General features: G+C 46.9%; 1 protein-coding gene across 1 annotated transcript; it reads right to left on the bottom strand.

Moving 5' to 3' along the window:
• Window positions 1-485: 485 nt before the first annotated feature.
• LOC105030722 (trinucleotide repeat containing adaptor 6A) lies at window positions 486-26,414 on the bottom strand. Its single transcript, XM_034295289.1, has 17 exons — window positions 25,064-26,414; window positions 21,335-21,547; window positions 17,648-17,856; window positions 15,187-15,261; window positions 14,381-14,557; window positions 13,388-13,519; window positions 13,004-13,138; window positions 12,649-12,729; window positions 12,364-12,550; window positions 12,111-12,248; window positions 11,382-11,558; window positions 10,680-10,817; window positions 8,941-9,048; window positions 8,153-8,362; window positions 7,745-7,821; window positions 7,149-7,288; window positions 486-6,310 (listed from the first exon to the last, which is right to left on the bottom strand). The coding sequence occupies exons 1-17, from the start codon at window positions 26,385-26,387 to the stop codon at window positions 5,950-5,952; spliced, it is 3,882 nt and encodes a 1,293-aa protein (XP_034151180.1). The 5' UTR covers window positions 26,388-26,414; the 3' UTR covers window positions 486-5,949.
• Between the last annotated feature and the right edge of the window lie 512 nt (window positions 26,415-26,926).

Below are 26,926 nucleotides of genomic sequence, written 5' to 3'. Positions count from 1 at the left end.
TAACTTCGTTTGGACTTGTTTTACTGCTCCACCTTGTGGTGTGTATGTGTATTTACTGTTGTAGATCAGATTCTTACCTTTTGACAATCGTTTTGATAAACAGGATTTAACCTTTCAGAAGAAAAAAACTAATCATTCTTAGTACACCTGAAACCACACTTTCCTGTGATCTACAATAATTAGGAAATTGAATTCTAGCTTTTCTAGCCCCCGCTGTCTTCAGATATGAATTGTCTGACGAAAAAAAATAAACCATGAAGTTGAAATAACTCAACCTCATGATTGTGTCAAGGCATAGTTCTGGGCCATGTTAAAATAAAGTCCTAAAGCTCAACATTAACCTATCCAGTCCAAAACAGGAAGTATAAACCTGCTGATTCTACGTAACTACCTTAGATGAACAGCCGGTCAACTCCTGTTTCTCAAAGGATCAGGCAACCGCTCGCGTGACATCCACACAGTGAAGAGAAATAAGACAACCCGGACAGAGGTAAAGCACTGTTAGTTTTATTGAGGGTTGTACCCAAGTCATACAGCTTTGTGTTCCAGCCCAACGGCCAGAAGGTTACAAACAGTTATCAGTCTGTCTGGTTGGTAGGTCGGCTGGTTGGATGGCTCAGCTCTGAAGACTGTCTACCGTACCACCCACCAACCCAACAACTCTACACCTTAGTACACATTCTCATAAGAGCACTAAAATCAGAAAGGAAAATAAACAACAAAGAAAAAAAAAGAATAAAACAATGACAATGGAAAAGCATAATCGCTGTGGTGACAACAGGAGACATGTGAGTGGGAGGAGCTTCTACCTTTAATCACGTTACATCAGGCCTCATCGTAACCAAATAAGGGTTGTCCTTCAGAAAGTGCGCTTGCCCAAGAAGACAATACTAAGACCCTAAAACCTCCCCTGCCAGGAAGACGAGACAGCCGTTTAAAACACCTCCCTGTCCCTTTCAATTGGTAACTTAAAAAGATTTTATTATTAGCAATATTAAAGACATTGGTTGGTTCTCTATACATAGTTTCAACAGTGTCCCAAAGCAATGTGCACATGAGGTTTACAGGTCAGCGGACTAAACTAGTGAGTCTCAATGTTTGATAGACATTTTGAATTTCTCAGTGATAGAATCTCTGTTGAAGGAAGTGTAGATGAGTAGCTCCACCAATCCTGAGTCTGCTCAAAAGGAACTAGTGGAAACAACTTTGAGTCAAACCTCCCCTTGCTACAGCTGGAACGGTTGGTTTGCTACAAGTTATAAAGGTTTCAAGAATGGCACATTTTTTTTTTTTTAATACTGCAACCTTGGCAGCACTGTCGCCAGCCGAGGGCCAACTGTCACGCTAGGCCTCTGGCTAGCAGTAGGGCATTAAACAGGGATTGGGAGGAGGGACTGGATTGGGCTGTACAGAAACACCCCCAGGATGGACACAGGAAAGCCCGCTCTGCATAGTCCGAGCAACCCCCCCCAACCTAAACTACCCCGACCCCACCCTCCTCTGGTCTTTGTGCTGGTATAAACTAAAGCTTTTCAGGGTTTTGCGTGTGAGAATTAGCATCATAACAGTACGTTCTAGTCAATGTAAATAACAAGGAGAAAGCCGCACCACTCACAGTTTGGTAGAAAAGCCCCGGAGCCACGTATCAAACCAGGGCCAGATACAAGACTCCGCTCACAGGATCATAAGTCAAAGAAGAACGACAACATTTTAAATAGAAAAGTAGTATATATCTGGCTGGGGCCCCTCCCCTCCAGATCACGTGGTGTTTAACACTGCTAGGCAGCTAAGGGGATTGTACATTGCTCATGGTTTTAGTTTCTTTATAAGTTCCTCACAACATCCTTTTGCAAAAAGTTCCAGCTCAAACATTCGTCAAAGCTTTCGCAGCTGAAATAACCCGTCCCCTTTCCCTCTTCCTGGATTTGGCATGACGGTGAGTACACACAGCTTCCTGATTGGACAGCTCACAGCTAGACAGTAGTGCCTAAGAACTAACAACCAGGAGACAGCGAGAGAGAGATAGATAAGATAGGATGGAGGGGGAGATGGGGGAGTGAGGGAGGAGAGTGAGGACTGAAAAACAAACAGAAGTGAAGAGTAGAGCAGATGGATGCCGTCACCTCACAGCAGCCTTCCCTCCATCGATCATTATCCAAACAGCACAGTAGTAGATGAACTATTCATCATCATCCTCATCTAAACAACAGCACAGTAATATATGAACTATCAGTCAACATCCTCTAAACAACAGCACAGTAATATATGAACTACCAATCATCATCCTCTAAACAACATGGCTGATCTGAGGGCTTCTGGAAACAACACACTTCCAGTCTCTAGGTTATGTGGCCCTGCTCAGCCTAACACTGCTCTAAGGTCAGTTCTGTCATTTAACCCCTCCCTGATTAAGGGTTAGGATGCAAGGAGGGTGAGCTGATCCCAGAACTGCGTGAGGGCAGACTTGTTCCCAAAGCCTGTTTTTCCTGAACAGCCTGGAAGAACCAAACCCAACGATGTCAAACAGCTGTCCATCCTGGAAGAACCAATCCCAAACCTGTCAAACAGCTGTCCATCCTGGAAGAACCAATCCCAAACCTGTCAAACAGCTGTCCATCCTGGAAGAACCAATCATACACGCTTTACCATGTCAGAGCATAACACACAGTCATGCACACAAACACACTCTACCCTGTCAGAAAAACACACTAAGAAACATTGAAAAGCTAAATTACACCATACAGAAACAGACAGCCCACCTAGAGCATGTTATGTCAATCATTAAATACTCCATCCAGAGCCGGACAGTCCAACTAGACCCAGTCCTGACCAACTAGACCCAGTCCAATCCCACTTTACCCGGCCCTGTCCATCTTTAAATACTCCCAAGTGCAAAGCAAAGGTCCCTCAGTTCTGCTTGTCAGTAAAGTTTATATTATTCACACACACACACACACACACACACAAACTGGTTCCGATGTTCCACGCAACAATTAGTTAAATGAAAGTGAAATAAGCAAGATCTGGAATTAAGTAAACAAATCTTTCTGATTGAATTATATTTGGTAGAGCGGTTGTTAAATGGTTTGATACGGGCATGCCACATTTGCGGGTTCCAGCAGGATGACACTGAAGTCACTCAAAACACTGAACTCAAATTAAAAACACAACTAGCAACTTCTACATGTCAAATAAAACTACCGGTGGGGGGGGGGGGGGGGGGGGGGGTGCAGTTTTGAAAGACACTAGATAAATGAAAGTAAAGAAATGAAGGTCCATGGCTTTGCCTAATGCTGACATCTCCCCCCTCCGAAGCTTTCACACATTGTGCATTATTGTCGTTGTAACTAAACAATCAATATTGTAAATAGTCTGTAAATCTATGTACATTATTCAAATGCTGTTTTATTTTTTTATTTTTTTTTTATTTTTTTTACCTCCACTGATAGGTTACATTCACCCCTGACCACGCCCCCCACCCCCGTGCCATCTGAAGGTATGAAGCAGCCAACGTCCCGATTCCTCGGATCCGGCCCTTAAGATGGCTGCCTGCTCCCTACACACTACGCCCTAGTAGGCTCTGGCCTCTGTAGTGCCCTCAAGGGGAGCGTTCCGTTTTGGACGCGGCCCAGCGAGTAGGTTCAGTTAGACATTACAATCATGTTCCACTGTAAACACGCAGACAGTAAAAGACACTTGACTAGTTGTATTTCCTCTTCAGGACACAAGTAGAATCAAGGCAATGAAATGTGGACGACTTCTGCACTGTTAAAATATTCTCAAGCAAAATACAACTGAATTTTTTTTTTTTTTTTTTTTTTTTTTCTTCTTCAACACCATCTGTGGCAATGAGAGAGATTGAAACACGATAATTTTAATAACCATCATCGCATTATTAATTATATGGAAACATTTTAAAACATCTTAACTTTGTGACATGGACAGAACATGTCTGTCTGTAGACCGGACTGGCTACAATATGCATAGATACACTTCAACTACATGGTTCAGTCACACACAGTTCCAATGACCTCTCTCACACACACACACACACACACAAACACGCACGCACGCACGCACACACCACTTGGAGGACAAAGGATGCATACTCAGATTTTGCAGCCTCCCTACATCACTCCCTAGCTCTATCCCTCCATTTAAAGACAGCATATTGGAAAGCAGTTTACTGTGGAGCTACTCCAGCTTTAAGCAGGTATTTGGCAGAGAAAAACTTACTCACACAGCTTGAAGTAGTTTCAGTGCTAAAAGTTGGATGTTTCCTACAAGGGGAGTAGAGGACCTAGGGTGGAAAACAGACTTCCTGAGAACCATAGCTGGTTATTTAGCAGACGAGAGGGAATGGGTCCAATAACCAATACTACGGCCAGGCCACGCCCAAACACAGATCGACCAACCCCAGACTAAGCCAAAACACTGAGTGACCCACACCAAAACACAGGTCCACTCACGTCAGGCAATGCCAAAACACTGAGTGACCCACATCAAAACACAGGTCCACCCAAGTCAGGATATGCCAAAACACTTATTGACCCACGTCAGGCTATGCCAAAACACTTATTGACCCACACCAAAACACAGATCGACCAATTGACCCAGACTAAGCCAAAACACAGATCAACCCATGCCAGGCTACGCCAAAACACGGACTGACCCACACCAAAACAGATCGACCCATGCCAGGCTACGCCAAAACACAGATCAACCCATGCCAGGCCACGCCAAAGTACAGACCGACCCATGCCAGGCCAGGCCATGCCCAAACACTGATCGATCCACACTGCCCGGCCAAAACATTGTTCCCATGTTCCCAGAGTTTCAAAGCATCGTCTTAATCCTCTACAGACTTTTTTTTGTTCAATAATTTTTCTTACATTTTGTGTTTTTTTTTGGTACGTTTTTTTTAAATATTTTTTGTTTGTAAAATGAAGGAAGATGACCACTCAACCATCGCCCTCCTAAGGCCTGTAAACAAGAGTCTGTCTCCATAACAACTGGAGGCAGTCTCTATAACAACCGTAGGCCGTCTCCATAACAACATTGAAACCAGAAGGCTGCAAATAACAACATGCTCACCCTCTGCTGTCAGGGTGCTGTTCTGATCTGTCCGGCATAGAGACGTCTAGTGACAGCTGTGGGAGGCCACAGTCCTTCGCACTGCAGGCCTCACGTTCTTTAGTTTTAAAACACAACATTGGTGCAATACTTCTGTCTTTAATATCAAATAATCCTAAGTCAGCATTTATATATGTTGATCTGGTTCTCCACAATACCACCGTAAGGTACTTGTGCCAAGGCAGAGAGGAGAGCGCACACTCGCGCACGCACACATGCACACACGCACACACGCACACACTTACACACACTCCGTAAGAACCTCCTTGAGTAAACTGCTACAGCGGAACAGGCAGCTCCCTCTATATTGCAGATTATATACTGAGAAAAAACCACATTCAGTGCAAAGTTAAAAAAAGCTCATACTCCAACAATGTCAGCAAACAAATGCAAATAATAAAAATAAAATTAAAATAACTGGAATTCAAATAAACATCATGATGATTAGACAAAAATAAGCTCGGTCGAAGCTTCTTTTTTTTTTTCGGTCAAAAGAGCACTACCTGGTTTAGAATCCTTTCACATTATAGAATTGGCCTGCATGATTCAAGTATACCAACTGATATGTTTTTGGGCGAAAACAAAGTGGACATATGTGCAGAGAAGAACGTAAGGTATTTTCCACAGGGTGAAACCTTCGTCCTCTATCTGTAAGTGAGAAAGAGTCCAACTAGTGCCATTGCGTTTTCTACCTATTCATTATTATTTTTTTGGTCTTTTTCCTTTTCTTCTGCGTTTTTGAGACTGTGGTGATAATGATTCTAGAACTACACTGTCCGTCGCCACGGTCACCAGCGTTTCGCCTGACAGGCGGCTTTACATGGAGTCACCGCCCCCTGTCAGGTGATCCACGGGAAGGAAGGAGCTGATTGGAGAAGGACTGCTGATCCTCCCACCCTCGCCGGGGCTAGGATTCCCCCATAGGCTAGTGGAATAGTTGGGCCCGCCCCAAAGGGAAGAGCTGTGGAGATCACTGCCGTTCCATTGGCTGGGCTCGGGCGCACGGCTGGGGAAGGGGTGAGATCCCTCCATGGCTCCGCCCATTCGGCTCTGAGAGGAGCCAATGGCCTGCCAGCCTGGGGAGGCAGCAGCCAATGATTGACCTTGTGCAAAGAAACGGTTGATTTCTTCCTCACTGGCAAACTCAGCCAGAATAGTAGTGTTCCCTAGTACGCACCTGGAGAGATGGGGGTTCAGGGGAGAGAGGGGGAGGAGAGATGGGGGTTCAGGGGAGAGAGAGGGAGGAGAGATGGGGGTTCAGGGGAGAGAGAGATGGGGGTTCAGGAGGGAGAGAGGAAGACAGAGTCTCAGACATGCCAACTTTAAAATATTTTCTAGAGTAGCCCATCAGGACATACAAGCAGACCCACTGCTCACTTCTAATCTGTCCAAGTAATAATGACGGGCAAAAGGCCTCAGGAGGAACTAGCCGCTGTGGTTCAGATTGTCATGGCTCCTTGGTAAAGGTCTTCACCACAACTCACGTGAAAAAGGCTTTATGGTAAAATATGCCTATCCCTTGTTGTGAAAGCTAGACTTAAATCATGTCCCTATTCACACTATAATGGTTAGTCAGTTTAGCACAACGCTTAATGTTGACCAGCCAAATGTTCTAACTTGGCGGGATTTTAATGAGCAACAAAGTATGGCTATATAGTGAACTAGATCCATCCTCAATTCTTCCTTAAACATTTTCATTCATTCATGCATTTGTGTTGTTAGTGAACAGACTACTAGGCTATTACCACACTGTCAGAGCCCCCCAGGAGGAGAGCAAGTGAAGGCATTTCTGTGGGACTGTATCATGCGTCTGCAGCGTACATGCTTTTCGTATGTATGTAAATGAGATAAATGGTTAAAAGTCTGTTTTCTGTAGTATTACTGGAATCATTCTCTTGTCTCCATGGTGACCAACACACAGCAATCTGCTTTTGTTGTTGATATCAATGTCCCACACGAGACTGTGTGTACATAAACCCAGTGTGTGTTTGTATTAGAGTGTGTGTGTGTCTTACATGTGCAGACTCTTCTGTGCCTTGACGGCCTCATCCTTGGAGCTGTAGCAGACTACAGCGTTGCCATGTGGCAGGTTCAGGTGGAATGTGATCAGGGGGCCGTGCTGCATGCAGAGAGTCCTCAGAGTACAGCCGTCAATCTGGAGGAGAGGACACCGCTCAGTAACAGCCCTGAACCAGCCTGCCACACCCCCATAAACCGGCCTGCCGCGCCGCCCCCCAAAACACCCCCGCTCCTTCCCAAACCGGCCTGCAGTGCCCCAACTATGGACGGAACATTATTAAAACTTTCGTTTTTAATACAGTTTTTGCCAACTAGCTTACTGAAAGAACATTGCATTTAGTTTTAGGCTTTTAGTAGATTAGCTTTTCGTTTGTATGGCTGGCTTAGGTTAGACTACATGTAATGGACAAGTTTGTTTACATTATTACATGTCTAAAGCATCACTTTGGAACCTCAGTAAATTCAAAAGATAAATAATTTACTCAGTAAGGTCAATCTCAAGATTGCTGTGGGTTGCTGTGCTCACATGTGCTGTTCCCACTAGCCCGGGGGAGGAGTTACCTGATGTCAGGTACGCCGGGGGAGGAGTTACCTGAGGTGTGAGATTGTTGAGAACGAGCCAGTTGGTTCTCCCTGAGCTGCTGCTGCTGCTGTCGCCCCAACTAGAACCTGAGTAAAACAACAGACACCACCGCGTTAAATACAGCCAGAACAACAGACACCACATTTCCCATAGAACAGCATTCTCAGTTTTCCAGGGTTAGTCCCAGACGTCACCTCTGAGACCCCCCCCCCCCCCCGATTAATTCATAATCATAGTAATAATAATAGTTAATTAAAATAATGTTAATAATAATAATCTTCATAATATTCAGTCATGTGAGCAGGGCAATAACGAAATACGGAGTCACCTGGGTCCCCCAAAGAAGAGAAGAGGTTTAAGACCCACTGATGTACATGGCAGGGCCAACCCTAACACACAGTCAATGGGCTGTCTTACCAGGTGTGTATCTCGTGTCCGTCCCCCAGCCCCCCATGCGAAGCGGAGGGTCCCCCCAGGATGAGGAGGGTTTCTGGGGGTGGCTGGTAAGGCCGGGAGGGGGGCGAGAGGGAGCCGACAGACCTTTAGGAGCCAGAGGGACCTTCCACAGCTCATGGGCCAGAGAGGAGTTAGAGCCACCTGGAGACCATTTAGACTCACTAGACCTGGCTGGAAGGGGGAGATAGGGAGGCAGAGGGGAGTCAGAACGGGGGAGGTGTTGAGAGAAAGGTTGATATGATCAAGATGAAAAATGGATAATAAAACACAGGCGTGAACCTCAAGTGCTGGTTGCTGTGCTGTTGAGCGTCAGAGGTCATGCCTACCAGGAGAGCTTTGTATTGAGCTGGTAAGGATCAGAGGTCATGCCTACCAGGAGAGCTTTGTATTGAGCTGGTAAGGATCAGAGGTCATGCCTACCAGGAGAGCTTTGTATTGAGCTGGTAAGGATCAGAGGTCATGCCTACCAGGAGAGCTTTGTATTGAGCTGGTAAGGATCAGAGGTCATGCCTACCAGGAGAGCTTTGTATTGAGCTGGTAAGGATCAGAGGTCATGCCTACCAGGAGAGCTTTGTATTGAGCTGGTAAGGATCAGAGGTCATGCCTACCAGGAGAGCTTTGTATTGAGCTGGTAAGGATCAGAGGTCATGCCTACCAGGAGAGCTTTGTATTGAGCTGGTAAGGATCAGAGGTCATGCCTACAAGGAGAGCTTTGTATTGAGCTGGTAAGGATCAGAGGTCATGCCTACCTGAAGTGCTTTGTGCTGTACTGGTGAGAGAACCACTGTGGCTGGAGGCACGGATAGATGACCAGGCACTGTTAGAAGGCATCGTGGTGTTCAGTGATGAGGATGACCCTGGATGGAGGGGATCAGTTATAGTTAATTTACGCAGCATTCAGAATGCATGAGAAAGGACGTCATTCAACAGCACTTGTGCAAATTGTTGTACTTGGTTATCTTAAGGTTTTGGCTGTGAATCTAGTAGACTTACTCATCCTCCAGATAGTGGCTTTAAATAATCTGTTTGTTCTCATGTTAACACAGTGGACTCCAAAGGTAAATGCAAAGCCTAGAATCAAGACTAAACATGGACAGCTCTCTCACGCCTTGACACATGACATCTGGGAATGTCCCCAACTCTCCAGAAACACCGGTCAGGCCACTGTCCCAAAACGTTTGTAGTGTGAAACCAATATGTACACAAACAACCCTACAAAATATAACCTGGGAACCTACAGTGAGGGAAAGCAGTATTTGATCCCCTGCTGATTTTGTACATTCGCCCGCTGACAAACAAATTATCAGTCTACAATTTAGTTTATTTGAACAGTGAGAGGCAGAACAACAAAATCCAGAAAAACGCATGTCAGAAATGCTATACATTGAGTTGCATTTTAATGAGTGAAAATAAGTATTCAACCCCTTCTCTGAGTCATTAAGGTTTTGAGGCTGATGTTTGGCAACACGACCCTTCAACTCCCTCCACACATTTACTATGGGATTAAGGTCTGAAGACTGACTAGGCCACTCCAGGACCATTATTCGCTTCTTATTGAGCCACTCCTTTGTTGCCGTGTGTTTTGGGTCATTGTCTTGCTGGAAGACCCGTCCACGACCCGTTTTCAAAGCCCCGGCTGAGAGGAGGTTGTTCTCACCCAAGATTTGACAGTCCACGGCGTAGTGGGTTACCAACTGTTTTCTTGGTGACTGTGGTCCCAGCTGTCTTGAGATCATTGACAAGATCCTCCCGTGTAGTTCTGGGCCGATTCCTCACCGTTCTCATGATCATTGCAACTCCACGAGGTGAGATCTTGCATGGAGCCCCAGACTGAGGGAGACTGACAGGTCTTTTTTGTGTTTCTTCCATTTGCGAAGAAACGCACCAACTGTTGTCACATCCGCACCAAGCTGCTTGGCGGTGGTCTTGTAGTCCATTCCAGCCTTGTGTAGGTCTACAATCTTGTCCCTGACATCCTTGGACAGCTCTTTGGTCTTGGCCATGGTGGAGAGTTTGGAATCAGATTTATTGCTTCTGTGGACAGGTGTCTTTTATTCAGGTAACAAGCTGAGATTAGGAGCAATCCCTTTAAGAGTGTTACCAGGGAGAGAGTGTGCTCCTAATCTCAGCTCGTTACCTGTATAAATGACACCTGGGAGCCAGAAATCTCTCTGATTGAGAGGGGATCAAACGCTTACTTCACTAATTAAAATGCAAATCAATTTATAACATTGACATGCGCTTTTCTGTTTTTTTTTGTTGTTATTCTGTCTCTCACTTTTCAAATAAACCTACCATTAAAATTATAGACTGATCATTTCTTTGTCAGGAGGCAAACGTACAAATCAGCAGGGAATCAAACACTTCTCCCCTCACTGTACAGGCACACAATGTCTTGTACATGTATGTTTAGCGCGTCGTGTCTGTGTGTTTAGTGCGTATTCAGTGCGTACCGTGTGCATGTGTGCGTTCGGCGTGCGTGTTGTACCTGTGCGGTCCCTGAGGTGGTCGACATCGCGGACGGTGTTAATGGAGAGGTTGTTAATGACACTACCAGGGGTCACGAAGGGGTCAGTCTCAGGGTCGATGTTGGGGTAACCTTTCCACGGCTCTCCGGGCCGGAACTCTGCACGCGCACACACACACACACACACACACACACAGGGACGGACCAGGGTGAGTGTGCACGCTTGCATACGTGCTGGGTGTGTGTTCATACTATTACTGCTATCAAAGTGAGCACCAGTATGTGAGGACATTGGGGGAAAGTGCTGCCATCACATCACATCACACTGTTCAGTCTCGGGGTTAAAGACAGACTCTTAATCAGTTATGTCTGTTCGTTGTTTAATTATAAAAACCAGCGGAATGTGTTTGCGTCAGAGTTACACAGCGAGGTTATATTTGAAACACTGTTCTTGTGACAACAGCTACCTGTGAACCATATCTTGCTCCTAGTAAGCCAACCCTTCCTGGCTAGCTAGCTCGCTATATGACGCTAAGGATGTTACTGACAACACTAGCTATTGACGAGACTATCTACTTAGCAAGCCAACTTCACACTGAAAATATTTCCTGGATATCCAGCATGGTGAAGTCAAAAGCACAGAACACATCTGTATTTGAGTTCTATGGGTTCATATTCTTTATTTGATAAAATCCAAAGGGTTTGGGGCATGTCTGTGTTTACCTGGGGGCCAGGTTACATTGGTGTTTCCATGGGGGGATTTGGCACGAGGGGGCCAGCCGTCTCCCACCGAGCCCATTGATTGGCCGGGAGGGCTAAGGGGGGCGGAGCCAGCAGACAGGAAGTCATAGTGACTCCCAAAGGGAGAATCCTCCAGATGCAGCCCAGACGACATAGCACCTAGACACACACCGTTAAAAACGCACCTCATTACACACACACACACCGTTAAAAACGCACCTCATTACACACACACACCGTTAAAAACGCACCTCATTACACACACACCGTTAAAACGCACCTCATTACACACACACCGTTAAAAAACGCACCTCATTACATACAAACCGTTAAAAACGCACCTCATTACACACACACACCGTTAAAAACGCACCTCATTACACACACACACCGTTAAAAACGCACCTCATTACACACACACAGTTAAAAACGCACCTCATTACACACACACACACCATTAAAAACGCACCTCATTACACACACACACCGTTAAAAACGCACCTCATTACACACACACCGTTAAAAACGCACCTCATTACACACACACCGTTAAAAACGCACCTCATTACACACACACAGTTAAAAACGCACCTCATTACACACACACCGTTAAAAACGCACCTCATTACACACACCACAAGCCAGCCGACATAACGCCTGGAGACAGACACCAACGCACGCACGCACGCACGCACCCACACCCACACCCACCAGATTTGCTGGGGTTGTGCTCCAGAGGAGAGTTGACAGACATGTCCATAGCCGTCCACTTTTTCAGACGAGACTGGGGCTCCTTGTACCCCATACTGCCACCCATGTCCATGCTTACATTCAAGTTAGAGTTCAAGCCTAAAGGAGGGAGGGTGGGAGGGAGGGAGGGGCAAGAAAGTTTAGTATACCAGTTGAGGGGCAGCTAAGCTATAAGGGTCAGGATTATTTTCCATCAGGCATTGTAAAGGCCTACCTAAAGGGAAGTTAGTGAAAGTGCCCATGGAACTAGAGTCCTTCTGCAGCTCAGATGCATTCTGGGGCATGTAGTTGTCCAAATAGGACTTGAGGGGCTGGTGGGCGGAGTTCTGCTTTAACAGGGAGGGGTCAAGGTGACGCGGAGGCTGCATCATCGACTGGGATGATGAACCAATAGGACGGCCCTGCAGACAGAGAGGGGAGAGGTTAAATGACCGGACAGGTGGGGCGAAACAAGAGAGGCGGGTGATGACGACAGGAGAGGCGGGGGGGGACAGGTTACCTGCTGGTCTTGTTGCCGCCCGACAGGCATGGTTCTCTGACTCTGCAACTGAGCCTTCTGTTGTTGCTGGAGGAGGAGACGCTACACAGACAGACAGAATAAGAGACAGAGAGAATAAGAGAGAACGGGAGAGAGAGAGAATGGAAAAGAAAGAGATTAATGACAGTTAAGAGACAAGTCAGTGAGGTAACTGGAGAAGCTAAAACCCCAACCACCAACCATCAACCCCCAACAACCCCAACCTCAACAACCAACCTCCAACCCGTTACTGCCATGGTGACCCGGCTAGTCTTCCTGTCAGTGAACAGGATAACTGAATCACCTGGAGGGCTTCAGAGAAGGTATGTTATGTTACCTGTAACTGGTTGATCTGGTTTAACTGCGACAGCTGGTTGAGCTGCGACAGCTGGTTGAGAACGGCCACCTGCTGAGGGCCAAACAGGTTCATACCTCCATTACCAGGAGAATACTTCAACAGGGAGGGAGGGACCTGAGACACAGACGCACACACATTGAAAATCAAGGCTGTTATCCTCCTTCTCAGTTTTAAAATGTCAGTTTCATTGAAACTTGGGAAAACCCTGGAACTCCTGAAACATCTCAGACCTGGGATGGGTTCCTTAGAAGTCAGTACGAGTAGAGGACAGTGTTCCAGGATCATCAGGAAGTTCCTCTGGATGTCAATTTCATCCATTGCCATTTGTCACATGCATTAAAAAGTGTGTGTGTTTGTGCATACCTGAGAGGACATGATTGGTGGAGGCACTTGGTTGCGGAGACTGGACTGAGCAGAGTTCAGGGGTTGTGTTGGAGTCTGGGGGCCGTTGCGACCTTGTGCTAAACCGCTGGCCCCATACATGGAGGTTACATTCTGCAACACACAAATACCAGGAAGACTGTCACATATACACACACACGACATGTCAGGGAGAATATAACAAACACACACACATGACAGATACACACGGGAGACTGTCACACACACACACGGGAGACTGTCACACACACACACACACACACACGGGAGACTGTCACACACACACACACACACACACACACACACAGGACAGATACACACGGGAGACTGTCACACACACACACACACAGGACAGATATCAGGGAGTCCATCTCAAATACAACACTACTGCCACCAGAGGTTCTGTTGTAAAACAGACTGACTGAAGAAGGGGCGGAGCCTTGTCACTCACCTGCCTACCAGTGGGAGGGGCCTGCTCTAAGCAGAGAGAGAGGATAGGCTGAGCAGACAGGGAGGAGGATAAGCTCATGCTGTGATTGGAGGAGAGCTCATCAGAAGCAGAGCAATCATAAACAGACAGCTGCAGAGGCCAAGACATATGGACATAAAGGTGGACACAAGAATGGACAGAAGAAAGAGGGATATGGTGAGGACAGCACAGAAATGAGTAAATGAAAACAGAGGATGACAAGGGGAAGAAAGTGAAGGATGAAAGGAGGAAGAAAGAGAGGAGCCGTGTTAAAGAAAAGCGTCAGGAGAAAGACAGTTAAGCCATAAAGCAGACTAACAGACAAAAACAATACTCATGATAATACCCTCCAGTAACACCAGGAGGCAGTGGTCTATGATAATACCCTCCAGCAACACCAGGGGGCAGTGGTCTATGATAATTCCCTCCAGCAACACCAGGGGGCAGTGGCCTATGATAATACCCTCCAGCAACACCAGGGGTTGTGAGCAGCATCATCAACACACCTTGTCGTAGTACGGGCTTCTGTCCATGGGAGGTTCTTTGTGGATCTGGTGGCGGGAGCTGGAGCTTTTCCCCATCCCACTGTTGTACTCCATGTTCACATCCATACGCTTATCAGACATCATCCCCCCTCCCATCTCCATCTTGTTACTCTTTATTGAGTCTTCAGGAGTCTCTCTCTGTGGGATGAAAGGAAAGAACGAGACAGGAGAGAATTAGACAGAAGGAAATGGAGAGAGAGGTTACAGCGGGCCGTCAACGGCAAACTGTTACAGCGGGCCGTCAAAGCCAAACTGTTACAGCGGGCCGTCAAAGCCAAACTGTTACAGCGGGCCGTCAACGCCAAACTGTTACAGCGGGCCGTCAACGCCAAACTGTTACAGCGGGCCGTCAACGCCAAACTGTTACAGCGGGCCGTCAACGGCAAACTGTTACAGCGGGCCGTCAACGGCAAACTGTTACAGCGGGCCGTCAACGGCAAACTGTTACAGCGGGCCGTCAACGGCAAACTGTTACAGCGGGCCGTCAACGGCAAACTGTTACAGCGGGCCGTCAACGGCAAACTGTTACAGCGGGCCGTCAACGGCAAACTGTTACAGCGGGCCGTCAACGGCAAACTGTTACAGCGGGCCGTCAAAGCCAAACTGTAACAGCGGGCCGTCAAAGCCAAACTGTAACAGCGGGCCGTCAAAGCCAAACTGTTACAGCGGGCCGTCAAAGCCAAACTGTTACAGCGGGCCGTCAAAGCCAAACTGTTACAGCGGGCCGTCAAAGCCAAACTGTTACAGCGGATCGTGAATGTACTCACTGGGAAATTCATGTTGTTAAACTGCTTGACGAACTGGTTCATCCAAGGATCCTCCTGCTTCACTGGCTTGTTCATCTGAAGCACACAGAGAGACGTCAACAGAGACGCGGCGTAAACAACACGACAGACGGTTGACAACACACGTAAAAACAGACACTGGGCTGTAGTTTTGGGAATAATAAGACCAGTAGCAAGATAATGGGTTCATTATTTGGAAAAAGGCCAAGTAGCGTAATTCTTCACCTCCCAGAGTAAGAGGTCGCGAATGGAAACAACGTGAGCAAGGTGACCACAGAGCATTCCACTGACAAAACTAGATGGTTTTTTAATTATTTTTTGCAGGTTATGATGAGTCACTCCGTATAATGTCTTCCTTTCAAAATTCACCCCATGTCCATATACAGACAAACAAAATGTTACCTCCTAAGCCCTATTTTCGGACATCATTATGTAATGTACACTCACCTAAAGGATTATTAGGAACACCATACTAATACTGTGTTTGACCCCCTTTTGCCTTCAGAACTGCCTGAATTCTACATGGCATTGATTCAACAAGGTGCTGAAAGCATTCTTTAGAAATGTTGGCCCATATTGATAGGATAGCCTCTTGCAGTTGATGGAGATTTGTGGGATGCACATCCAGGGCACAAAGCTCGCGTTCCACCACATCCCAAAGATGCTCTATTGGGTTGAGATCTGGTGACTGTGGGGGCCATTTCAGTACAGTGAACTCATTGTCATGTTCAAGAAACCAATTTGAAATGATTCAAGCTTTGTGACATGGTGCATTATCCTGCTGGAAGTAGCCATCAGAGGATGGGTACATGGTGGTCATAAAGGGATGAACATGGTCAGAAACAATGCTCAGGTAGGCCGTGGCATTTAAACAATGCCCAATTGGCACTAAGGGGCCTAAAGTGTGCCAAGAAAACATCCCCCACACCATTACACCACCACCACCCTGCACAGTGGTAACAAGGCATGATGGATCCATGTTCTCATTCTGTTTACGCCAAATTCTGACTCTACCATCTGAATGTCTCAACAGAAATCGAGACTCATCAGACCAGGCAACATTCTTCCAGTCTTCAACTGTCCAATTTTGGTGAGCTCATGCAAATTGTAGTCTCTTTTTCCTATTTGTAGTGATGAGTGGTACCCGGTGGGGTCTTCTGCTGTTGTAGCCCATCCGCCTCAAGGTTGTGCGTGTTGTGGCTTCACAAATGCTTTGCTGCATACCTCGGTTGTAACGAGTGGTTATTTCAGTCAAAGTTGCTCTTCTATCAGCTTGAATCAGTCGGCCCATTCTCCTCTGACCTCTAGCTTCAACAAGGCATTTTCGCCCCCACAGGACTGCCGCATACTGCATGTTTTTCCCTTTTCACACCATTCTTTGTAAACCCTAGAAATGTTGTGCGTGAAAATCCCAGTAACTGAGCAGATTGTGAAATACTCAGACCGGCCCGTCTGGCACCAACAACCATGCCACGCTCAAAATTGCTTAAATCACCTTTCTTTCCCATTCTGACATTCAGTTTGGAGTTTAGGAGATTGTCTTGACCAGGACCACACCCCTAAATGCATTGAAGCAACTGTCATGTGATTGGTTGATTAGATAATTGCATTAATGAGAAATTGAACAGGTGTTCCTAATAAACCTTTAGGTGAGTGCATATCACCTGATCAAATTGACATATAATTTTTTTTAAATGAGCATATTTCAAACCTATGCTTGAAGTAATCTTATCTATTTATTTAGGTTCAAGTGAGTGTCTAAATAACTGTCTAAATGTAAATTATTTCATAGGACATAGTGTCATTTGGCTGTCGGGCTATCCTCAGAACATTGTGTTGTAAAAATAATGACAGAATTAAACGCTGAATCTGTATGCAATGATTGCAGGGCTATTGTTCTCAACTTCATGGGACATTTTGTAGAATTTCCGAAAATGTAGAATTAAGACATTTTAAATATTATGAATATTAAAAAAATATAACGATGTGGGATGAGGGGGACAACATCGCCTATTGCTATGCACCTAGCTACACCCCCTGACCCCCTGGACCACGCCCACCACCTAAGCCCCCTTTTGTTCTAGAAAAAACCCTGTTCAGAAGGGTCGGGGGACTAGGTCATGCGTTATGAAGTCTACATTAGAAGGGTCGGGGGGCTAGGTCATGCGTTATGAAGTCTACATTAGAAGGGTCGGGGGGCTAGGTCATGCGTTATGAAGTCTACATTAGAAGGGTCGGGGGGCTAGGTCATGCGTTATGAAGTCTACATTAGAAGGGTCAGGGCGCTAGGTCATGCGTTATGAAGTCTTCATTAGAAGGGTCGGGGGGCTAGGTCATGCGTTATGAAGTCTACATTAGAAGGGTCGGGGGACTAGGTCATGTGTTATGAAGTCTACTTTAAAAGGGTCAGGGATATGTCATGTGTTATTGGAGGGACAATTACCTTTGGAGGGACCTTCTTCATGTAGTTCCAGCTGTTGCATTGCTGCGATGGTTCATTGTTCCTGTGGTCCTGACCATCCCTCTCCCGGTTACTGGGAGTGTTGCTCCACATGCCAATTTCCACCTCCTCCTCGGCCTCCCAGCTGGGCTGGCTGGACACCTCCTCCCGACACCAGTTAGGGTTTTCCTGCTGCTGCACAGGCTTGGGACCTGGAGGGGAGATGGGGACGAGAAAGGGGGAGAGAAGAGTGAGTTATGTTGCGGTAGTGGCCAGGTGTGCACATCGTGTTGAGGAAGGTGTGTAAGACTTCTCTAGCCTTAATGAGGTCATGAAAACATCAACAGTGAAGAGGTAACTCTGGGATGTTGGACTTCTTGGCAGAGGTCTTCATGTGTCCAGTGCCGGTGTTATTTTGCCCATCTTAATGTTTTTTTTTTTTATTGGCCAGTCTGAGATAAGGCATCCTGGAGTCGCCCCTTCACTGTTCATGTTGAGACTGGTGTTTTGTGGGTACTATTTAATAAAGCTGCCAGTTGAGGACCTGTGGAGCGTCTGTTTCTCAAATCACTAATGTATTTGTCCTGTTGCTCAGTTGTGCACAGGGACCTCCCCTCTTTTATGGTAAGAGGCAGTTTGCGCTGTTCTTTGTATGGAGTGTTATACAGCACTGTACAAGACCTTCAGTTTCTAGGCAATTTCTTGCATGGAATAGCCTTAATTTCTTTAGAAGAACAGACTGATGAGATTCAGATCAAAGTTCTTTGTTTCGAGCCTGTAATCTAACCCACAAATGCCAAAGAAGATACAGAAATAGTCTACAGAAGGCCAGTTATACTGCTTCTTTAACCAGCACAACAGTTTTCAGCAGTGCTAACATAACTGCAAAAAGGTTTTTCTAAAGATCAATTAGCCTTTCAAAATGATAAACTTGGATGAGAAAACAACGGGCCATTGGAACACAGGACTGATTGTTGATGATAATGTGCCTCCGTATGCCTGTGTAGATATCAAGGATGTGCATTGGACCAGATTTTACTAGCTGAATAGTATGTGTTGTTATTCGAATAGTATTTGGTTAACCGAAACGTTTTTAAAAACGGCCGATACCACACGAGCGCTACTACATAATGTGCAAAGGACAGGGTGTTCTCATGTAACATCGGCTCAATGACTGTTCTTGTGACAAAAAAGCGACTGCGTGCAAGCCGTGTGGTTGGCACGCAAAAGTAATATTGTCTTCCAGTTCTGTAATCAACACACAACAGAGATTATTGGATGCAAGTCTAGAGAAGCTAGTTAACTAAGCTAGCCAGTTTTGTGCAGTTTGCTTAACTCACCATTTTCTGCACTCTCAACTGCATTTCGATCCCATGGCTGAACTTCACGTAGCGTTTTGTGGGCAAATATTTTTTCTGGAGGTAACATTAATTCAGTAAATATATTCCATATTCCCTTGAATTAGTTGACTTTCATCCTCTTTTAACAGTAGGCTAAACATGTAAACATTTTAGATTGGAAGTACAAACCAGATTCCAAAAAAGTTGTGACACTGTACAATTGTGAATAAATACAGAATGTAATGATGTGGAAGTTTCAAATTTCTATATTTTATTCAGAATACAACATAGATGACATATCAAATGTTTAAACTGATCAGACGGAGAAACTCCTTTCTGATGTTGCTCCACTATTTTTCGCCACAGCATTGGGGGAACTGGTGATCCTCTGCCCGTCTTGACTTCTGAGAGAAACTGCCACTCTTAGAGGCTCTTTTTATACCCAATCATGTTGCCAATTGACATAAGTTGCAAATTGGTCCTCCAGCTGTTCCTTATCTGTACATTTAGCTTTTCCTGCCGCTTATTGCTACCTGTCCCAACTTTTTTGGAATGTGTGGCTCTCATGAAATCCAAAATGAGCCAATATTTGGCATGACATTACAAAATGTCTCACTTTCAACATTCGATATGTTATCTATATTATATTGTGAATTAAATATAAGTTGTATTTGTAAATTATTCCATTCCTTTTTTTACTCACAATTTGTACAGTGTCCCAACTTATTTGGAATCGAGTTTGTATTTCGAAAAATAACAATCAAGTCTATTTATTTCAACCAAAAAAAGACATATGTAAAAAAAGGGGGGTTAATTGAATACACACCCAAGTATTTGAATACTAAATACATTTTCTAATATTTGACTAACCGTGGCCATCCCTAGTAGATATTACATTGAAAAACGTTAACGTCTGAGATTAATTATGAATACTTAATGCCGTAAAAAAAAAAATGTCACCGGCAACACATCATTTCTGAGCCTCAGAACCATCTATAGTTAGATTAACACTTTAGCAGGAGCTGATAGGATCACACTACTAGCACGCACTTTATTGGCGGTTGACTTGACCTGAGTGCTTCACAGGCCGGACCGCGTAAGCAGAGCCAGCCAAGAAGAGCGAATGTGACCGACCGACCATGCAGACCGTCAGTTTCGGGATCTGTTTAAGCAGCAACCAAAGGCACCCAAATGCGGTTCCAAGAGGTGTATTGTCTTCACTGACCTTAAATCTCACGTTTGAGAAGAGCCCACAAATTCTCAATAGATTTAAGTCAGGTGAGGAAGGGGGCCAGGTCATTATTCTGGCATCTTTGTGGCCCTTGCTTGCTAGCCAACAGTGGAGTACTTGGATGCATGTGATGGAGCAGTGTCCTGCTTAAAGAACACAGTCTTCTTGAATGCTGAGGACCTCTTCCGTTACCACAAGAAAGTATCTTCCAGAAACGGGCAGTAGTTATGGGAGTTGAGTTTCAGTCCATCTTCAACCTGTGAAAGGTCCAACTACCTCATCCTTAATGATAGCAGCCCATACCAGTACCCCTCCTCCAACTAGCGGGCGCTTGACTCAAAGTGGTGCCCTGTGTCCATTAGTGATCCACCCACGGGCCCATTAATCTGGTCCATCAAGAGTCACTCATTTCATCTGTCCATAAAACCTTTGAAAAGTCTGTCTTCAGGTCTTGCTCAGTCTATACAATACATTTCAAATCCTATTCAGTGGTGGTCATGTTTCAGCCTTCTTGACCTTGGCCATGTCTCTGAGAACTTGACACTTTGTACTTCTGGACACGCCAAGTAGGTTGTATTTGTGGAATATGGTGTCACTTGGAATAATGGGTTCCTTGTAGCTTCACGTTTAATTCTTCTTAAATCTTTTGCAAATAATTTGTCTCTCTTCTTCTCCATGCATTTTTTGCTCCCCAGTTGACTATTCACAACAAAACGTTTGATTGGTCGGTGGTCACGCCTCAATAGTTTAGCTATTTCAAGAGTGTTGCATCTGTCCGAAAGATATTTTACAATGAATGACTATTCAATGTAATTTAAATCTCTTTTTTGGCCCGTTTTTCCTGAGTTCATGAAGCTGCCTAATAATTATGCACACCTTGATATAAGGAGTTATTCACTGTTGCCACACCCTCCCTTAATACACAAATACATGTCACCTGAAAATGATTCAATCCAATGAGCATTCAAGTCTATATGGTTTGGAGTCACTCACTTGCCTAATAATTGTGCACAGTGCAGAGACAGATGGACAGACAGATGTGTGTCAGACTGAGTGAGTGTGTCAAAAGAGGGGCCCACAGTGACCCCGTACTTGACATTTGAATGCTGTGTGTCTCACCAGGCTTATGGTGGTTCTGAGATCCAGTCAATCCTCCCCAGCCTCCTCTGCCAGCAGGGGCCCTGGTGTCCCGCGGGTCTTCCCAGGTGGAGCTGGTGTCCATAGGTTTCCCCCAGGCGGACGTCCCGTTGTCCACGGAGACTGGGGGGCCCGCTGACTCGCCCCACGTTCCAGACTCCATCTTCTGGGGAGCCCCGTACTGATCACCCCAACCTGAAGACAGATGAGAGGGCCAGGAAGGGGGACGGGAGAGGGACAGAGTGGTGGACGGGAGAGGGACAGAGTGGGGGACGGGAGAGGGACAGAGTGGGGTGGTGTGTTAGACTGTGCCTCTATAAAGCCCAATGAAGAACAGATTCCTGACATTCCGCTGACAGTGGAACAACAACAACAACAACAACAACAAGTTAATCCAACAGAAACTTGTTTTAGATGCAACATGTTCCAACAAATTATATCGTATAGAGCTGCAACGAAATACTATTTTGATAATTGATTATTCTTTCGATTACGACTGATTAATCTGATAGAAAAATAATACATCAATTCCAGAATGAACTGCAAGTGTTTCATTTTGAGTGTTATTCTTGTCCTTTTACAATGCCTTCATTAAAGCCTGTTATCGAAAAACTATTTTTAAGACTGTTGGAAAAGCATTCCAGAGTATCTTGCAGCCGGTCCACAGACATGACTGAGACTGCAAAAGTTCATGGAAATTAAAACGCATTGAAATGAATGCTTAGCTAGCCAGGGCTGCGCAACTACACAAAAACTCAACATGCTCAAGTAGATCACCAGTTTGATGGTGAAAAACCTGATGTTAACATCAACTCAGCCACACATTCAAGATGAACAATTTCTCAATTGAAAACATAACTCCATGATTACAAATGACAATTAATGACGAATTTGTATTATATTAACTTGCCATGCTGAGCACTATTCTTCGGTTATATGCGACATATTTCCAGTATAGCCCCTCAGCCTCCACCATCTCCACCCCCTGCATCTCTTGCAGACCCAACTAACTGATAATGACATTCGTTACCAACAATTTTTATTACTGATGATATCAATTAGTCGTTGCAGCCCTAATATATTATGCAAGCAATGGGGCACTGGGGATGTGGTATATGGTCAATATACCAGGGCTAAGAGCTGTTCTTAGGTATGACGCATTGTGGAGTACCTGGAAACTCTACTTAGCCGTGGAATACTGACCATATAACACACCCCTCGTGCCATATCGCTTACACATGCCACATCTATAAGCCAATCGGCAATAAGGACTCAACCACCCAGTTTATAAATATATACTTAACCAGCCAAGTTTGGACACACCCACTCATTCAAAAGGCATTTCTTTAGTTTTACCATTTTCCACATTGGAGAATAGTAGTGAAGATATTAAATGTATGAAATAACAAGGAATTATGTAGTAACCAAAAGAAGTGTTGAACAGTTTCTTCAAAGTAGCCACCCTTTGCCTTGATGATATCTTTGCATACTAGAATACCTGGAGGGCATTTCAATTAACGGGTGAGGCTACTCAAAAGTTAATTTGTAGAATTTACTTCCATCTTAATGTGTTTGGGCCAATCAGTTGTGTTGTGAAATGGTAGGGTGGGTGTACAGAAGACCATGTCTGTACTGTAGCAGCCCATATTATGGTAAGAACAGGTTGAATAGGCAAAGACAACAGTCCAAAAATACTTTAAGACATCAGTCAATCAATCCGGAACATCAAGAACTTGACAAGTTTCATAAAGAAAACATCAAACGCAGTGATCGAAATGGTTCTCAAGAGAACTTAACCTCTGCTGCAGTAGTTAAGTTCATTAGAGTTACACGCCTCAGAAATCAGCCATTAACTGCACCTCAGATGACAGGCTAAATAAATGCTTCACAGAGTTCAAGTAGCAGAAACATCTCAACTCAACATCAGCTGTTCAGAGGAGATTGTGGGAATTGAATTTCTGCAAAGAAACAACTACTGAAGGACACCAATAACAAGAGACTCGGTCCAAAAACATGAGGAATGGACCGGTGGAAATTTGTCCTTTGGTCTGTTGAGTCCACATTTTTGGTACCAACTACCATGTCTTTTGAGACACCGTGGGTAGCAAGCAAGCACCGTGAAGCATAGAGGAGGTGTGACCGTGTGGGGGTGCTTTGCTGGTGACAAAGCGATTTATAAAGAATTCATAGCACATTCAACCAGCATGGCTACCACAGCATTCTGCAGAGATTAACAATCTGATACGATTGGTGCTTAGTGGGGCTATCATTTGATTTTCAACAATGCCCAAAACAGACATCCTATATTAAGAACTACTTCACCAAAGAATTAAAGTGATAGCGCTGCATCAGATGACCTGGCCTCTACAATCACCCAATCCTAACCCCAATGAGAGGTTTTAGGATGAGTGGGACTGCAAAGTGAAGGAAAAGCAGCCAACAAGTGCAGAGCATATATGGAAACTCCTTCAAGGCTGTTGCAAAAGCCTTCAAGGTGCCTACCTCCTATAGCTGGTTGAGAGAATGCCAAGAGTGCACAAAGCTGACATCAGGGCGAAGGTTGGCATCTTAGAAAACACTAAAATACGAACGTATTTTGGTTTTTTTGGTTACTACGTGAATCCATGTTTTGGTTTCATCCTTTTGATACCGTCACTATTATAAAATGTGAAAAATATACAAAATAAAGAAATACCCTTGAAAGAGCCAAAACTGTTTACTGGTACCAGTACTCAATTGCTTCCATGGGTTTTCATCAAAACGTCAGACCTAAACACAAGGCTGATGTCAGCTGGTCCCATTCCGATCTCACATTTCAGACCTGGTCCTAAAGCAACGGGTTTCCTAAATGATAGGTCATGTTCCTCAGCCAGTCCGCCCTGTAAAGCGCTGCTCTGTTCACAGATCCCTGCCCAGGCCCCAGAGGGATACTGTATCAACAAGCTTTGTGTACTCTACTGCCGACTCCCCACCCACCCTGGAGAACTCCTCAATATAAATAGAATGTGGATCGTTACTGCTCCACTGTCCCCATGTGACACACACACCAAGTTACTATTAAAGTGAGGACCGGCAATTTATTACCATTAAAAATAACTTGACCTTTACGCCTAAACTGAACGCTGATTCTAAACTGAACCCAAAGTCTAAATGTTTATTTTACCAAGTGAGGACTGGACAAATGTCCTTAATTTGATGATTTTCCAAGTTTTAGTGTGGACACACACACACACACACACACTGAGGTGGACTTCTGACCGGCTGAGGCCTGTGCTCTCCGCCACTCCCCCTTGTCCCTCAACCCTCCTCTCTCTCCCCCCTTCTCGCCCCCCCCCCCCCCCCGCCCATCCCTCCCCCCTCAGCCGTCGCTCAATCCTTCTCGCCCCCCCCCCCCCCCCCCCCCCCTTCAGCCCGTCCCTCCTCTCCCCCCCAGCCCCTGTTCCTCTCTCCCTTCCCCCTCCCGCCCATCCCTCCCCCTGCCACCACCCTCTTTCTCTGGAACTCTGGCGTTTCAGGCCAAACAAAGGTCTGTGCTTTCACTCAGCGCCTCACAGAGAAAATCAATGCCTAGAACATTCCGGAAGGATGACGCAACCTGATAGCACAGCCCGGAACACATGAGGAGAAAGAGGTGTGTGTGTGTGTGTGCGCGCGCTGCATCCATCTCTATGTGTGACTAGTTTTCAGGCCTGTTTGACTCCCTCTACTTACCCGGGCTGTTGTCCTTGCTGGTGGTGGTGTTCTGGGGTGGGGGGTGTGGCGGCGGCTGCATAGGCTGGGGGTGTGGCGGCTGGGGGGGCGCGGCCATGACCACAGCCTCCGGCTCTGATTGGTTGGTCTTGTTCCACATGTTGACTCCACTAGAGTTGTACTTGCTGGGGTCCCCCCAGGCCGCTGTCCCATCGTCAACCTCCATCCTCCGCCTCACAGACTCTGGGCTGGGCTCCTCCCATCCCGTGGCCTCCTCCGCCTTCTGGGAGGAGCCAGCGGGGACCGGCCCGCCCATCCACCCGCTTGGTTTGGGGCCCCCAGGGACTGACGGCGGAGGGCCTCTAGGACCGGAATTGGACTCGGGGCCATTCCCCCATCCGGAGGGGCCCGATTCTGCCCAGCTCTGCTGCTTCAGTGCAGGCTCGCCCCACCCTCCCTGGTGGCTCTGGGACCTGGACCTGGGGGGCTCGCCCCAGCCAGGGCTGTTGCTGTGGGCCGGGACTGGGGCGCTGGAGCCCCAGGTGTTGCTGCTGTTACTATTAGGGGCAGAGTTGGCATCGCCGCGAGCCGGTTCACCCCACCCCCCGGAACCAGAGCGGTCGCCATCACTTTCCCAACCCGCAGAACCGTTGGTCTTCTGGGGCTCGCCCCAGTGGTTGCTGCCCCCACTACCTCCACTCGGGGCACCCCAGCCCTGCTTCTGGGGCTTCGGGGCATTGGTCCAGGTGTTGGAGCGGTCCTCCTTCTGGCTGTGCCCCCAGGAAGAAGCAGAGGACGAGTGGTTGTTGTTGTTTTTGTTGTAGGCGTTCCCATCATCCCAGTTGCCAGTGCTGCTCGTGTCCCGATCACCCCAGCCGGACCCACCTGGCTCCGGGGCGGCACTGACCGGCCCGGCGCCCCATCCTCCAGAGCTGGAGGTGTGAGACGGGGCTGTGTGGCCCGACGACCCCCAGCCGGGGCCCCCGTTGCTGGGCTTCTTGTCATCTGGTCTCGGGGTGGGAGCGGTGACGTCCCAGGCAGTGTTCTGGCGTACAGGGGTCTGGCCCCAGCCTGTGTTGCAGAGGACACGGGGGTCCACGTCTGACCGGGAGAGGAGGACAGGAGTCGGCCCAGGGAGGGGGGCCGCGTCTCCGGGGACCATTCCTCTGGGCGTCCCTGTCTGAACTACGGCCTCCAGAGCTCTCCCCACTCCCCTCGCTGCCCCCGGACCGCGCCCAGCCCCCGCTTGGCGCTCCCTGCCCCCCTCCTCTTTCTCCTGCCATTCCGAGGGCGTCGTCTTCGAGGCTTTTCCAGCCATTGGCTCCGCCTCCTGGCTTCCTGCCATCGCTGGAATGCTGAGTGTTGTTGCCGGGCAACGAGCTCCACTCTCCGTTTGAGGGCTGCTTGTTGGAGGACGAGCCAGAGGAGGAGGAGGAGGAAGAGGAGGAGCTGCCCCATGGCCGGGGGATCCCGGCAGTACCCGCTCCGTTCCCGTGGACCGTCCCCGCCCCGCCCCAGGCCAGAGGGTGAGGGGGGGAGTCCCATCTCCCTCCAGGAGTCACCTTAGGATCATTACTCTGGTAAGCAGCAGGGGGCGGCTTGCCCAGCCCATTCACAGTGTCTCCAGGACCCGGGGCCCCCCAGGACAGACCCTCGCTGTGTGAGTGCTGGGAGGTAGCCAGGGCCCCGTTGGAGAGTTGACCACCAGGGTCTGACCCCGCCACCCCCAGGGCACGCACCCCTGGGCCGGGCTCGCCGGTTGGCACAGAGCCGGTGGAGTTTGGTAAACTAGAGGTGTTGGCGGTGTTGTTAGTAGTGTGGTTTGGTTCCGGTTTTCAGCCTTGCCAGCGGCGCTGTTCAGGAGGTCCAGTTTCTGTTCAACCA

The sequence above is a fragment of the Esox lucius genome, chromosome 11, assembly GCF_011004845.1.
Source record: "Esox lucius isolate fEsoLuc1 chromosome 11, fEsoLuc1.pri, whole genome shotgun sequence".
In the NCBI taxonomy this organism is placed as follows: domain Eukaryota; kingdom Metazoa; phylum Chordata; class Actinopteri; order Esociformes; family Esocidae; genus Esox; species Esox lucius.
Note: the sequence above shows the minus strand (reverse complement) of the source record. Positions and strands in the feature narration are given on the sequence as shown.

Excerpts from the sequence above, each read along its gene's own strand:
- LOC105030722 (XM_034295289.1), bottom strand. The coding sequence starts at position 26,387 with ATGGCAGGAAGCCAGGAGGCGGAGCCAATGGCTGGAAAAGCCTCGAAG. Across the intron at positions 17,857-21,334 it reads TCAGAACCACCATAAGCCTG|GTCCCAAGCCTGTGCAGCAG; the intron begins GTGAGACACACA and ends TCTCCCCTCCAG. Across the intron at positions 15,262-17,647 it reads TGAAGAAGGTCCCTCCAAAG|ATGAACAAGCCAGTGAAGCA; the intron begins GTAATTGTCCCT and ends TGTGTGCTTCAG.